Genomic DNA, 16606 nt, shown 5'->3' on the forward strand with positions numbered 1-16606 from the left:
ATCAAATTTAAACTTTATTTAGTTAACTTTCAGTAGAATATCTGATTTTATTAGTCAGACATCTTCGGAAATTCTGAAAGAACGTACTCATCCTTGTGAAACCTGAGGCTCAAATTTAAATATGAACTTTAACATTACTAAACTATAAAGCACTTATTTAATTACAACGTGCCTAGCCAAGCACAGAGGCACATGTCTGTAATCCCAGCTATTCAGTAGGCTGAGGTGGGAAGATCACTTAAACCCAGGAGTTTGAGATCAGCCTGAGCAACACTGCAAAACCCCACTAAAAAAAAAAAACCCAAAAACCCAACAATAAAAACAAAATTACAATGAACCTAAAGTTTCTAGCAATTTAAGTAAGGTAAAAAAAAAAAACCCACACAGTTATCAAGTGATATACATATAAACATTATAATAATCTTGATATGCCTGGCTTATTAAAGGCATTAACTAAAATCTTATTTCAGAGTATTAATTATGTTTTAAAAGTAAATACCTTTAGTGCACTAAGAACAGCAGTAAATATATTAAGCTGCACAGCCTGCTGGCGGACTCCTTTGGCTTGTTTAACACATTCGGCAAAGTGATCCAACATTTGTAATCTATAATAGGAGGATAAAGTTCACATTAGCAATATATTCAAATAAGGCGCAAAAAACAGAGATAAGAAGGGTACAAGTTAATTGTTTAGCAAATAATGCCTATGCTGTCTCTTTTCTATTTCATTCCCACAGCTGGTCCAAACCAGATTTCCTACTCCCAAATTAATATATGGACATACGATTATTAAATAGAATAACACAAGAGACTATTAAATTTCAATTAGCAAATTAAAATCACAATTGCAGTGGACTTCAACATTAACACCAGTGTCTAACCAAGTGCTTGGTATATACAAGGTGTTCAAGATTTCTTGAATAACAATAACTACGTATATCCAGAGGATTTTTAAGTTAGAAATTTTAAAATGTGGCCTAATTTTTTTCTTTTTACAAAATACTCCTACACAGAAGAAAATAGTACTTTATGTCCTAGCCTCAGAAGCTACTGGGAGAATTCAGAAAAGATGTGGCTCTGGTTAATTTTTTTAAATGTAAATAACCAGAAGTGAATTGCTTTTTATGTTATTTCAAATTTTTAAAATGAGACAGCTTTCCAAAAAAATTATGGCCATTTTAGACTATTCTTATAAAAGAGAGTGAGATCATTCTCCTCAAAAGAAATGGTATAAGCAAAGGATTCCAGGGAGTTGGATTTAATGTTATAACTATGACCTAAAGTAGGAAATCAAAATCTCTCTAAGGTCACTACAAGGATGTAAGCTCAATTTATAATAGACTATAGGTCTTAGGTTAAAGCATTCTTCAGAAACTCACAGAAGAAAAAAATCTAGTCTTGAGCATGAACTCTAGTTTGAACTACTTGGGGCTAACGTTAACTACTTCTACACTTGCTCTAATATAGATCCACAACTTCTGTGCTTGAGAAAGCAGGGCATATTTACACTCCTAGAACAAGCACACACACAGAGTACATACACAGTCTCCAACACTACCACTTGCCTATACCTGACCTCAAATACATAACTTTTTTAAAAAAGCTTATTTAAAAATAAAACTTTTTTTTCCTTTTTATAGTTATTTCATTTAATTTGAAAAATATTAACACAAAGCTACTACATAGAAATTAACCATTGTTACCCTCTGGTACATTTTCTTTTAGGTCTTTATCATACGTTTATACATATTTGTACGTGCTTATATACATACGTACATTTTTATGTACTTTAAAAAACGAAGCTGGGATCACTTCTTGCCTTTTACCTTTTTAATTTAGTATGGTATCATGAGCATTTTCTGATATCAAAACATCATTTCTGTAAAAAAGTATTCCAGCCTATGAAACTTCCATTGTCTATTCACTCATTCTTCCATTATTGGGTATTTATTTTATTTTATATATATATATATATTTTTTTTTTTTTTTTTTTTTTTTTTTTTTTGAGACAGAGTCTCACTCTGTTGCCCAGGCTAGAATGCCGCGGTGTCAGCCTCACTCATAGCAACCTCAAACTCCTGGGCTCAAGCGATCCTCCTGCCTCAGCCTTCCAAGTAGCTGGGACTACAGGCATGCGCCACCATGCCTGGCTAATTTTTTCTATATATACTTTTAGTTGTCTATATAATTTCTTTCTATTTTTAGTGGAGACAGGGTCTCACTCTTGCTCAGGCTGGTCTCAAACTCCTGAGCTCAAACGATCCACCCACCTCGGCCTCCCAGAGTGCTAGGATTACAGGCGTGAGCCACCGCCACCGCGCCCGGCTTATTTTATATTTGTTGTTGTTGTTTTACTGAGACAGGGTCTCACTCTGTTGCCCAGGCTAGAGTGCCGTGGCGTCATCATAGCTCACTGTAACCGCAAACTCCTGAGTTCAAGCAATCCTCCTGCCTCAACCTCCAAGCAGCTAGGATTTAACTCTCTTTATTCCAGAGCTAACTGGGATGAGAAAATCTACTGTTTGAATGTAATTTATATTTAACTAAAATTACCTGATTCACTTTATACTAACCGGTGTTTATATGAAACATGAGGAAACACTACACCAAAAAGAGCCACGGAGGCATCAATGACTGAGACTCCAAGAGGGAGAGGACCAGGCACAGCTTCTCCAGCAGGTATTCGTAAATAAATGGAGGAAGGATCATGCTCCAGAGCCCCACTTCCAGATGCACTGTTTGGCTGGAGCTGCAAAACAGTGAAATAAAAATTATTCAAAATCGACTTTACGAAATTCACATACTAAGTATTAGGCATGAGGAATAGAATAGGGGAGAAAGGAGAAAAGGCAACAAAAAAAGAATAACCGGATCTGAACATTTTAAAACAGATAAAAATACAACTCAGCCATTAAAAAAAATCATCAGTAACACCTTACACAATTTTAAGAAAAGTCTTGGCCAGGTGCAGTGGCTTACCCCTGTAATCCTAGCACTCTGGGAGGCCCAGGAGGAAGGAGAGCTTGAGGCCTGGAGTTAGAACCAGCCTGAACAAGAGACCCTACCTCCACAAAAAATATTAACAGAAAGATTAGCCAGGCATGGTGGCACACACCTGTAATCCCAGCTACTTGGGAGGCTAAGGCAGGAGAATTGCTTGAGTCTACGACTTTGAGGTTTCAGTGAGCCATGATGATGCCACTGCACTCTAGCCCAGACAACAGAGCAAGACTCTGTCTTAAAAAAAAAAAAAGTCTTGTTCATTCTAAAATATTTTTACACTACCCATCTTAATGTGTGAACAAAACAATATGAGCAATAACTTAAACCTAAAAAACTTATTTAAAAGGGAGCTTTAGTCACATATTTTCAAAAGTACATAAGAAATAACATTCTGTTAGCAAAAGAGGTTCTAAATCTTCAACCTACCAACTCCCATTCCGCTCCCACCTGTCACAAAACAAAACACAGATAACCAAAAAGTAAGTTAAAACTGATCTTCACGATAGCCACCACAGGGTATCTAAATGCAAAGAAAACTGAATAAAGGTAATTTGCAAATCCTAACTACTGCTGTTTACCTTTTTTCACTATTTATCCACCACCAGGTTGCTATATTTAAGTGTCTAAGAAAGCTAAGTAAAAATTAAACCTTAGTCTACAATATTTTCTTTCTAAATGACAATGTGTAATAGGACCATTGTTTTACATTAAGCTAGTGTTTCACTTCCCTGTATGGTTTACTACCTGGTCTTCAATTGATTTATGATCAGTTTCTTGAAGCCAGGAACCAAGAAGAACACTGTCATCATAATGGCAGAGGGATCTGAGGAGGGAAGTAGTTGTGTTGGCTGAGTTGTCAGTCAAAGTGAATTCTGCTACCAGTTCTCTAAGAAGTGCATTGAAAGATCCTACAAAACAGAACTTCAGATCAGATTAAAAAGAATAATTTTAATGAAAATTACACTCATTGCCCATAAAGAGCAGCAACATGTTCAACAGGAATAATATAATTAAGTCCCTGCTCCCTTTTTAAAAGAAATCTATATTAAATATTTTAATGCTGGTTTTAATATATAACAGTACTTCTTTATTATCATATGCCTTTTAGCCCAAATTATTTAAAATAAGCAAAAAATTCAAATAAAGGAAAGAGCCTTTATTTTAAATATATTAAATGCGATATGGCTATTATTTATTACTCATTGCCCAATAATGTGCAAACACTGAATCAGAGCATACCAAAATTCTTGGCCATAGTTACACTGGAGAGAAATCAATGGTTTATTTTACTTTTAATATTTTATATAATATTTGATTTCTATAACATACATTACTATTCTTCCTCCAGATCCCTACATTACTGCCTATATTACCATATACATAAAGCAGATTAGGATAATAATTAAAAGCACAGACTTTGAAGATAAATCAGCTGGATTTGAATCCAAGCTCTGCCACTTACTAGTTCTAAGACTTGGACAAGTTACTTTACCTCTCTCTACCTGAGATTTTTCATCTGTTAAATGGGGCTAATTGCCTCCTAAGTTATGCTAAAGTCAGCAAAGCTAATACATATAAAGGGCTTAGAACAGGAGAATACAGTAAGTACTATGTCAGCTACTCCACTTGAAGAAAAGTAAAATGAAAAGTATAATAAAAAGGAAGAAAACCTTCCTTGGCAAGGTGAGTCAGTAGGAGAGCCTTAGTCAGAACTCTATAATACTGTGAAGAACTGTAAAGAATTTTTATCAGATACTGCAAATTTTATTTACCTTCATAAGTTTTTGGAGGTAACAAAGCCAAGATATCATAAAGTCTTAAACGGACCATTGCAGCACTAGCTTTCAGATGAGCTCCATGGGCTTTAATTACAGATGGAATGCTGAAATATCAAAAGATAGTTGGTATCAGCTTACTAGAATAAGTACTGCAAACTTTTTTTTTTTAGCAATGTGTCAATGTATTGTCAAAGTAAGTATTACATTTTCATTTTAGCTTATCGTGTGATCTTTACTGTTAGTAACAGAAACACTTTAAGATATAATTGTATTTCAATCCACACCATTGCTGCAATTTTTAAAGTCACTTTACAAAAATAAAGTTTTATATGTTTCCTGGATGATTCTAGAAGGAAGTACAAAATATGACTGAGAATTATATAAATAAATAAATTTATTTATTGATATATAAAATAGGATGTGAACTTGTCATAATTGCTTACTTACTGCGACATCATAGTCATGGCACATTCAATAGGAGTCATCAATTTTCTAATCACATCTTCAGTTAGGAGCTCAGGACAATGTGCGACAAAACTCCTCATGGCTAGACAAAATTTTTGAAAGGACAGATTTGGAGCAGCTTTTATGACCATGAATAAATTCATTAAATTACATAAATATAAGGGCACCTATAATTCTTAATTACTATAAAATACAAGGTTTTGAAACCATGTGAAACCAAAAGAAAACCCAGCAACAACTACACAGAAAAATCATTAGAGAAGGCTACAGGAAGGGTGGACAGCAGAAACGGAGGGAGGGAAGATATTTGTTAGATTTCTGTAAGTGCAAATTCAGAGGACTATAACCCCACAGGAATTCAGATAACTACAAAGCAAGCAGTTTTAAAACAGAACGTAGTGAACAAAATGATCCAGTGAGAAGGAATATCTTTATTGGCTCTTCAGCAACAGAGCCAAGACTGAAACACCTCTTAGATTTGTGGGAGCAAAACTGACCCCTTGCCCAGCCGCCCTCATGGTTAAGCGTGTCTCTCTCTCTCCCAGTTTGGAAAAAGGAGGATTTTCACCCTGAGATAAACCAAAAAAGAACAGGAACAGCCAATGTAATTCTAGTTTCCAAATTAATCAAAACTTGAGCCTTTCCTGGAAGCTGCTAATTCCTAGACAAAAACAAGTATATCCATAATTTTTGTAATGTTGATTTCTGAAAAATGTATTAAGGTTTGAAGATCTGATAATGATGTGAAAAAACAGCTGTTTTTCCATTATGAAAAGACAAACTGTAAACTCAATAACCTTGGTAATCCTGAGATTTTTTTCCTTTATATACCTCTTGGGTTTTTTTAACATGGTAAGTCAGTGCTTCTTTGACAGGCAAAGTCTGCAACAAGTGAGAATCAGAGGCCTGAGTTCTAGCTCCTGTCTTATCACCACCTCTAACCACTCTGAGTCTCAGCTTCATTTTTATTACAAAATTAGCAAACTGGAGTCGACCATTTATAAAGTTTCTTTCTAAATCCGAAAGTCCATGAATTTATCATTACTATGTAAAATAAAAAAACTACAATAGTGATTTTTCCTTTTCTTCACAAATACTTTAGTAACATCATCATATTCTGAAAGCACAATCTTTTCAGTTCTTACCACACAAAGCTCCAGCACGACCTTCCAAAGTCACCTGCCAGGTAAAAGAATCACCACGTGCCTTCTCAGCCTCTAATTCCTTTAAAGAACGAGGGAAAACATTTCGCCATAATAACAACATCTTGGGCAGATGGTAACGGACAACAGATGGTCCTAACCAAGAAAATAAGAATACAAAACCATATATAGGTAACATACACTACAAACAAAAGAAAAAGAAAATTTGAGTCCCCACTCAAGCTTTAATAATCTCTCTGTAATTTCACTCTTTTTATCTTTAAAATTAACATTATTTTCAAAATGTTCTTTATCCAGTAAGATATACATCTATTAAAGCATAATACAATTTACTTTAAAAGTATCAATATTTTTAGCATCCAAACATAAAACAAATACACAAAAAGCAATTTTTAAAAATTACCCAACTATATTCAGAATGGTGGATTACATAGTCTCAATGATAAAATGTATCTGGGACGTATGAGATCTTTTTCATAAATATATATGTACATAAACAGATACACCCACTCCCACACACACACATATATATTCCTCCATTTTGTGGGCAATTTATAAGGTCAATTTAGTTTCATGGAGAAGCAGCATATTCAGAACTAGGAACCTGTATTTACATTGCTAAGGAATTCATTTAACATACCACTTAACAAACTTAACATAAACTTCTGGATAACAGTTAACACTTTTTATTTTCTTTAGAAAAGAAAACTAGGTCAAAGTATAATTTCCAATATAATGCTGAGAACAGTGAATAACTTTGTAGTACATATACCCACATACTTTTTATGGCAACAGCCAAACCTGTGAACTAAAAAGTGGACACACCTCATCGCAATGATAATATATATATTTCTGTCCTGTGTACAATGCTAAACTTTACCTGTATCTCAGATTTGTCATAGCATTTGGAAAGTGAAGCACATAAGGCCTTGTTACCCCAAAAAAGCAGCACCAACAATACCGATTGTGACTTTACCACTCCACTAAAATCGCATCGCTGATCTTCACTTAGGGGATGGAATGTGACCACCATATTCTATCTCTTTTGATTAACAATAAGCTAGTCAGGTAGACAATGGCTATTCTGATGGTAAAGGTGAAACTTTGCTGACAACTTTCTCATTAAATGTACTAAAGCAGAATTTTACCAAAAAGAGAAATCTACTACCAAATGATAAGGATAACATCTTTACCATTTTATAACCTCATTCAAAGTCTAGATGTGAAGTTTAATATTTTTAAATTAAATTTGCTTTAGAGTCTACTGACAGTTATAGTGTAAGACAAAATCCTACTCAAATATAATTATACCTAAAGTCATAAGTGCTCCAAGTAAAAGCCATCCAGCTTGGGTGCGCTGTAAAGACAGCCTGCTATTTTGTGCAGCAGTTCGTAAAAGATCTTCAGCAATACTAACTACCATCTGCAAGAAAAGTTTAGAATTGGGTTTTAATTTCAACAACTCAAATAAACCAAATAAGAAAGCATATAACTAGTATACTTTATTTAAAAATAAGTTGTCCTTTTATTTTGTTGTTGCTGTTAAAATATTTTTAAAGAGGCAACATCAAGGCCTATTCAGTCTCAACTGCACTGATGACTCCGAGGAGACCCAGAACAGTGTAGGGGCTAAGGATAAGCTCTAGAGCCAGCCTGCCTGGGTTCATATCCCAACTATGCCATTTAGCGGCCTTCTGATCTGGTACAACTTAACCTCCATGCCCTTAGTTCTCTCACTGGTATATATAAATAATAGAAGGGCCTACCTCACTCATGCAAAGATTAAACAAATTAATACAGCATCTGTGCTATTTTGTCTTTTAATCATGTGATAAATCTACTTCCCACTTTTCCTACTTCTTGTTTAATCTACTTTCTATTTATCCTGTGTCTTCATTCTCTAAGACAATAAACTCCATAAGATTAGCTTAATGGCAGATGCATAACAAGAGTTCAACAAATCTTTGAATATAGGATAGTAGTACCAATAAGGGTAGCATGTATTAAATGGTTATATCGGCTAGCACTGTTCTGAGTACTTTGTTGTATTTACATCCACAGAGAAAGGCAAGTATAGACTCAATAGTTTTAAAGACAGTTCATGAAAAAGAAGGAACTTGAATTGGGCCTCTAAATAAACAGATTTAAGTTTGGTACAGGTGAACAGGGGAGTGGATGAAATTCTAATGTAAGAGGTTAGCAGAGGAAAGGCATGAAGCTGAAAAGACCTGGGAAGAAAGCAAGATGACTTGTCTGAGTAGCAGGAAATTACAATGAACGTCTGGAATGAAGGCACATTATGAGGTACCAGTTTACCAGACAGGGGAGATTATATTTTATTTTCTGAGTGCCAGGCAGTCCCTAAGGGTCTCTGAGCAAATGTGAAATATGAAAGCAGTATGAGGAAGATGGAAAAAAAAGACTTCAAGAAAGATAAACAATGGGGAAGCAACTACATGAGAAAGGGAGAAATGGAAACCTGGAGTCAAGTAGTAGCTATGGAACTCATAAGAATGAATGGATTTGGGCCTAATGTCTCAGAAAAAAATCAGAATTTCAAAATCTAGCGCTAGGCCAGGCGTAGTGGTTCATGCCCATAATCCTAGCACTCTTAGAAGTCAAGGCAAGAGGACTGCTTAAAGCCAGGAGTTCGAGACCAGCCTGAGCTAGAGCAAGACCATGTCTCTACTAAAAATAGAAAAATTATCCAGGCTTGGTGGTATGTGCCTGTAGTCCCAGCTACGCGGGAGGGTGAGGCAGGAAGATCTCTTGAGCCCAGGAGTTTGAGGTTGCAGTAACCTATGATGATGCCACTACACTCTAGCCAAAACAACAGAGTAAAACCCATTCAATTTTTAAGTATTTTTTTAAATTTTTAATTTTTTTTAAATTTCAGAATATTACATGGTCAATTTTTAAGTATTATCAAAATGCGAAATATGGCAACAGCATATTCTCCTGACATCTTTGAATACAGCAATGTGAACTTTTGTTTCTAAAAGCTGAACGAAAAGGTGGTTTTTAAATAATTACCGTAGGTTTTTCCCCTCTAAAATAAATTAGAACATACTATACCCGGAACAAGCCTATTATTCCTATATCTGAATTAAATATCAAATTATAATTAACCCCATATTAGCAGAACACTATATTAACATAGGAAAACTACTGTTATTTGATCACTCAATTCAACATTAAAAACAGCAGTGTTCCTATATAGACTAAAGCCCATGTAATAGCGTTCACAAATCTAGGGTCTCGGTCATACCTTTCCTTTGGCATGAGGAATGCCCAAAGGACACTGATGAACTCCACCCAACAAAGCAGCCATTGCAAAACTGTATCCACTAACAGCCTCTGGTGAAGTCTTCAAGTTGTTGAGCCGTTCTGCACACCTGTCTAGAAATGGTGTCAACTGGAAAGGTAATGCCACAGCCACACAGCGCAAGCACCATGCAGCAGCAAGTCGGGCAGCCATACTTGGATGAAGCAGCACTGAAGTCACAATCTCCAAAAGTCCTAAAAAAGAAATACTCAAAATATTACTCATTAATAAAGTCAAATGACTTCAGAAACTAAGACTATGTATATAACACAGTAATTAAAATCATAATTTCACACATCTAATTGTCACACAAAAACCACATATATTACTTATAAACAGCACAGTACTTTAAAGCAACATTTTCTACATAGAACACAGTACAAATATAGCCATAAAACATAAATGTTGATGCAAAATTAAATGGAAGTCTTTAACAAATTTTAATCAGTTATTAGAAACAACTACCATGACTGTTTCCCATTTGTCTCCCAAACCCCATATTCCCTATTACAATGAATCTTAACTTAAATGAAACCCAATGACTTAAACTGATAATTATGATGATAAGCAGAACTAATCAGGAATTAAATATCAATCACACTATGACTTTGAAGAACAGAGAAAAAACATGCCAGTGAGTAAGTGAACGTCATACCTATTGATGCTTCCTGAATAAGGGGGGATGCAGTGGCATTCAGGCTCTGCACCAGGCTCCCGAGCTCCTGCAGTGCACAGACCATGACATGCTGGCTGGCTGCGATGTCTGCTGCGCCAGATTTGTTTTCACCACTAGTATCATTCACTACTGCTTCTAGAAACACAAAATCATGTCTTTGATGTGGGTGAACTGAACTGTGAAACTGTGATATAAATCTTTTGGTCTACACTATTCATGTTTTTAGTCATACCAATCGATGGCTGAGTGTTAAAAACTCTATGCAGTTATTTCTCAGCAAAAAACTTGTAAAACTAAACATTGAATTGACTTAAAAACACTGTTTAATGACTTTATGACAATGCTAATATATATCCTGAGGTATACATTTGACTGCTTGTAGGAATACAGCCTAATTTTAGAAAGCAACAGCAATCCACAGTGTACAAAACCACACACTCTGGAGAAAGAACACTTGGATTCAAATCCTAATTCCATGAGTCATGTTAGTTACCTGACATTAGGCAAGATACTCAACTTTTCTGTCTCAAATTCCTCATCTGTTAAAAGGCTTATGTGCCTTTCTCAAAAGGTATTACGATGATTAAAAAGTCAAGCATATAAGGAATTTAACACAACGCTGCCCCCAATACACATTCAATAAATGTTAGCAGCTATTACTGTTACTTTATTATTATTATTATTGCTATTTCAAGGGCTCTAATAATGTTGAAGGCATCACTGTAAAATTACTGACCAGAAAGTGGATCTATAAGGAAAGTGTCTTTAGATCTTCTCACTGGAATGCTTCTCAAAGTTCCCATTAGTTTTGCTGGCCCCTCTCCCTACCTTTTAACTTCTAATAGAGTGTAAATGTATTTGACATGAGACAACTAAAGATCCCTTGTGGAATTATTTATTGATAGTAGAAATTAGCCCATAAATCCCCCATATACATCATTGTGTTTAATTATACTTTTAGGAATTTTTAAAAAATCAAATAACTAATTATGACCTTAAGGTTAATAACCTTTAAATGATAGTAAAATTTTTCTTTACTTTTGCACTTGTCATGAATTAATAGATTATAAAAATATATAATATAAAATAATAGAATTCTAGATAATATAGAATTCTATAGAACATAATAGATTAATAAATTGTGGACTATAATTAAGTATCTCTTTTCTTTTCAGATATTTTGATTGCTAAACTATAAGCTCCCTGAAGACAGGGGCTATTTCTGGCTTGCTATTTTACTCTCACCATTTGGCACAGTGTTTCTGGCACTCAAACATTTCTTTAATGAATCAATGCACAATTATTTTTGAATTTGTGAACCTAGGACAGATTACTATTTTAACGTATCTAAAGAACAATACCTCACTATTTTAAACACCACTTAATTCACAATTCATAATTTTCAGTTAGTCTTATACATTTAAAAATGGTTTACTAAGCTATTATAAACAAAAACTATAACTAAACTATATTTTTATTAATTTTATAAAATATTTAATATATTCTCTAAAAACAAAGTACTGATTATAGCTATTCATTAAATTCTTGGTTTTTTTGTTTATCTTTTTAGAGATAGGGTGTTGCTTTGTTATCCAGGCTAGAGAGCAGTGGCACAATCATAGCTTACTACAGCCTTGAACTCCAGGGCTCAAGTAATCCTTCCATCTCAGCCTCCCACAAGTGCATACCACCATGCCTGGCAAATTTTTAAAATTTTTCTATAGAAATGGGGTCTCACTGTGTTGCCAAGGCTGGTCTCAAACATCTGACCTCAAGTGATCCTCCTGCCTTGGCCTCCCAAAGTGCTGGGGTTACAGGCATGAGCCACCTCGCCCAGCCTAAATCCTTATTTCTAAAGATCTTTATCAGGCGATATAATTTGCCTTATTAAAGTTAACATATATTTCCAACAGTGATAAAACTAAAGTGTCTTGCAGAATTTATACTTTGCCTTGCTTTAGTCCCCTTATAATTGGATTATAAGCTCCATGAAGACAAGAACTGTATCTCCCTAATTATTTAAACCCTTGAATTACTCAGATACTCAATAACTATTTTACACTGAAAAATTAATAAAATTGACACTTTTTAGAAAAGGAGTTCTTGTAATTATGAATTACTGAGGTTTCACAGTGTATCTTATAGGGGGCTAATAACCATCTGTAATTGCTCCTCTCTAAGTCTTCATATTAAGCCTATTAGGAAAGAAAACAACAAAAGCATAGGTTTATAACACATCAGGTTCCAAGAAGAAAAATTACATTGAGATTACTCCTTGAAGACAGCACTCTATAGGCTACTGCATACCGGGAGAGTTGTAAAATCAGTATAGGTACTGGAAATAAAACAGAAAGCTTAATCTTACAAACATGCTAGCCAAATCTTTAGAAACTCTATTTCACTATAATTATTATTTTAATATCAAATAAGAGTACTCAATAAAAATGACTACAGGCTGGGCACAGTGCTCACACCTGTAATCCTAGCAGCCTGGGAAGCCAAGGCAGGAGAATGGCTTGAGCTCAGTGAGTACAAGACCAGCCTGAGCACAAGCTAGACCCCGTCTCTACCAAAAATAGAAAAATCAGCTGGGTGTCGTGGTTTGCGCCTATAGTCCCAGCTACTCGGGAGGCTGAGGCAGGAGGATCACTTAAGCCCTGGAGTTTGAGGTTGCAGTGAGCTACAATGACACCACTGCACTGTCTCAAAAAAATAAATAAGATTTAAAAATAAATAAATAAAATAAAAATGACTATAAAAACATTGTCCAGAAAAGTATAAACTTATCAGATCTATTAGTATTTATTAAGAATGATAAAAAAAGAACTAAATGACAACACACATTATGATATAAATTCTTACCTACTGCTTTCATTTGTTTTCCAATAGCTTGGCATATTTCTTTGGCAGCTGCAATCTGGGCTTTTTCACCTAGCAAGCTGCCCACAGTAGCTCTTAGGATAAAGGAGACACATCGTCTTGAGTACACAGCCTCCACATGTGTTTGTGTTGCCCGAGGATGGGAAACCAGATCAAGTACATGGGACAAGAATGTGGCAAAGCTACGCTCCAACCACTGACCACCCAGTGTTGTAACAAAAACAACATACGCCTATAAATAAAGATACAACTTCAGATAAATTTATATAAGTAAACAGTAATTATAGATAAAGTAACTACAGAAGTAACTGATGACAGCATGCAGAATAAATTATATTTGAGACTAAAACAGAAAATTTAAACTTGAAATCTTTTTAGTACTTCTGGCATAGGAATTACTGGTAAAGTATCCATGACTAACAACAGTTCTTAAGATAATTGCTTCAGGAAGAACGGAGAGTGGTGAGGAAGGGAAGAAAAGGTGAATTCCGTGAATTCACTTCCGTGATCAGGAGGGTAACAGGTTACAGGAATAAGAAAACCTTAACATCCTAAATAAACACACACTTAGAGCTAAAAATACTTGCTTATGATTTTCTCTATAAAATAAAATGGTTTACTTCTATTCTATACTTGTTTCAGGTGCAACAAGGTTCAGTTGTTGTGATTTTGACTTAAGCCATGATTTTGACTATGATCACCATTTCATCTTACTAGGTGTTAATTATTGTTAGATCACTAACTATGACTTTTTATTTGGTGTTATTATTTTGAAACTATAATCTCATATCTGATTTAATCTTATAATTGCATAGGTGGTTATTCATCCATAGAAAATGCAAAGCATTAAGTAATATTTTTAGCTATAGGGTCAATCAGAGAATATTAAAATCTAAATGCCTCAAGCTACCTAAACGCAGTTTCAATTAATACTGACTGATTATATATTGATTTTCTGCCAGGGATAATCTGGCAAAAATTTTTAGATATTTATATGAATATAATAGACAGGCTTATTTACACATCAAGTAACTACCTTTCCATATAAGCATGTAATTTGGAATTTGAATGTAATTCATTCATTTGGTAAAAGAAATGCTTGGAAAGAACCAGACAATATTTAAATATCTCTCTGTTATATGCTGTTACTTAGTAACAGACTCTCATGAAACTTCACAAGGGATATGAACAGAATTCTCTTCTACATATATGTTACAAACCTGTGTAACTCCAACTCTCACTTCACGATTAACAGACCCTCCAACTTTTAACATTTCTCCACCACTCTTTAAGAAACCTGACCCTCCACGTAGAAATCCTGTAGCCATGAGTTCCAAGACTTCATCCAGTGTCGCTCGCTTCACATTCTGACGCATTACTTTCAGGAAGAAAAGGAAATTCATAAGCAAATATATTTCTAAAGCATATTTTTTGCTAATAGTTAAATCATATTTCTAATACTCTATTTTTAAGGATAACTTACTATGATAAGGACAGGATTTAGTTTCCTCATAAAAATTTTTCTTAAAATTTATAATGTTTTTGTAGACTTAAATCAATTTTGAAGCAAAAAATGCTAAGAAAAAAACAGAAGGAGCTAGAAAATAAATTCAGTTCAATAAATCTATGCCAAAATAGTCTATTAATAATGATAAATTTAATACTATATGCAGCACAAGAAGGACACAGCACACCCAGAGCAGAAACTACTAACTGGTCACAGCTCTCATTCCCAACTAAGACGGGCAAAAAGAAACTTTCTCAACACAGTGCTTTCTATACAGTAGTTACCAATGGATTAAAATGTCACTGGGAACCAAACCAACTTCATATCTTATAAATACCTTCATACTTCATAAAGTCCTTTCCCACACAGTAGCAAACACAATACTCACAAAAATTCTACAGAGAAGTTAATAAAGCTCACAGTTAAGAATGTAGGCCCTGGAATTTGGCTGCCTAAGTTTAAATTTCAATTCTGACACTTACTAGAACACTCTTTAGAACACAAGTTATACAATCTCTCTAAGCCTTAATTTCTTCATCTATAAAATGGTAATACCAGTACTTATAATTCATAAAGCTTTTGTGAGAATTAAATTTTTTAATATACTTAATTCAGTGCCTGGTACACAGTTAGTACTTTAAATTGTTACATCATCACCTAATGAAATAATTGTCATTAAAGACAAAGAAACCAAAGGTCAAAGAAATTAAATAGCGTTTCACAGGTAATAAATATGAAGGGTAGGATCTGAACCTAAAACATCTGGTTCTCTTTCTACTACACAGAGGTGGGGTAGGGGTGGAGACAACGGCAGAGCCGGCTTCACTCACACCTACTCACAACCACCCCTGAGACATCCCTACGGAACTGTAGGGCAAAGCAAGAGTCACCTGAAAAGTCAATGCTGCCTCTGATTCTGCTTATAATAATGGTCAAGAAAAATTGAAAATTAAGACTGTGGTATAAATGAGTATCTACGCATCAGAGATTGAAAGTAAGAAATTAGCAAATAGGCTGGGCACAGTGGCTCACGCCTGTAATCCTAGCACTCTGGGAGGCTGAGGCTGGAGGATCACTTGAGGTCAGGAGTTCAAGACCAGCCTCAGCAAGAGCAAGACCCCATCTCTACTAAAAATAGAAAAACTAGCCAGGCATGGTAGTGTAGGCCTGTAGTCCCAGATACTTGGGAAACTAAGGCAGGAGGATCGCTTGAGCCCAGGAGTTTGAGGCTGCAGTGAGCTATCATGATACCACTGCACTCTAGCTGAGGTGACAGAGAAAGACTCTGTCTCAAAAAAAAAAAAGAAGAAGAAGGAAGCGTTCCATAAACCTTCAAATATCTATTGCAGTCTAAATCAGGGGTTGGCAAACAACAATACCTGTTGCCTGTTTTGGCATCAATGCTGTAGCCATGACTGTTCCCAAGAGTTTAGCCACTGCTACTCGCACCCCATAATTTGAATTTTCCAAAGCCTTAAAACACAGAGTGGCTATATTTTCCAGTTCAGCAGTCCACATGAATACAGCTTCATTCTGTAGTTCTAGTAGACACTAAAATTAAAAACAAAAAGTAAATTACATCCTACAACTTCTGCTTCTAGAGATGGAATATCACGAACCAGATTCACCCTCTCTCCTGAAATAACCAAAAAACTGGACAAAATATATGAAACAACAGTTTTCAAGACACTGGACATTAGGCAATGAAGAACAGTTATCCTTAAGAGATGGGAAACAAACAAGATGAACCCTACAACTGTCCCAGCTTAATGCCTTGAGAGAGTTTCCAGTACTTAGAAATATATAATA

The 16606-nt window shown here is 35.0% G+C and overlaps 1 protein-coding gene across 4 annotated transcripts in view; it reads right to left on the reverse strand.

The window, feature by feature from the left end:
* The window catches only part of HEATR5B (HEAT repeat containing 5B), a 90178-nt gene that overhangs the window by 61323 nt on the left and 12249 nt on the right, over positions 1 to 16606 (reverse strand). For 3 of the 4 annotated variants that reach the window (XM_045549394.1, XM_045549395.1, XM_045549397.1), the window contains exons 6-17: positions 16177 to 16348; positions 14511 to 14668; positions 13273 to 13522; positions 10390 to 10545; positions 9678 to 9928; positions 7721 to 7832; positions 6392 to 6544; positions 5229 to 5328; positions 4776 to 4885; positions 3748 to 3911; positions 2574 to 2749; positions 500 to 605 (exon numbers count right to left, since the gene is read on the reverse strand). In XM_045549394.1, the coding sequence (XP_045405350.1) occupies positions 500 to 605; positions 2574 to 2749; positions 3748 to 3911; positions 4776 to 4885; positions 5229 to 5328; positions 6392 to 6544; positions 7721 to 7832; positions 9678 to 9928; positions 10390 to 10545; positions 13273 to 13522; positions 14511 to 14668; positions 16177 to 16348 (1908 nt within the window). The remainder of the gene's footprint in view (positions 1 to 499; positions 606 to 2573; positions 2750 to 3747; positions 3912 to 4775; positions 4886 to 5228; positions 5329 to 6391; positions 6545 to 7720; positions 7833 to 9677; positions 9929 to 10389; positions 10546 to 13272; positions 13523 to 14510; positions 14669 to 16176; positions 16349 to 16606) is intronic. The other variant, XM_045549396.1, reaches the window with a different exon arrangement.

This window comes from Lemur catta, chromosome 4 (genome assembly GCF_020740605.2).
Source record: "Lemur catta isolate mLemCat1 chromosome 4, mLemCat1.pri, whole genome shotgun sequence".
NCBI classification, from domain to species: domain Eukaryota; kingdom Metazoa; phylum Chordata; class Mammalia; order Primates; family Lemuridae; genus Lemur; species Lemur catta.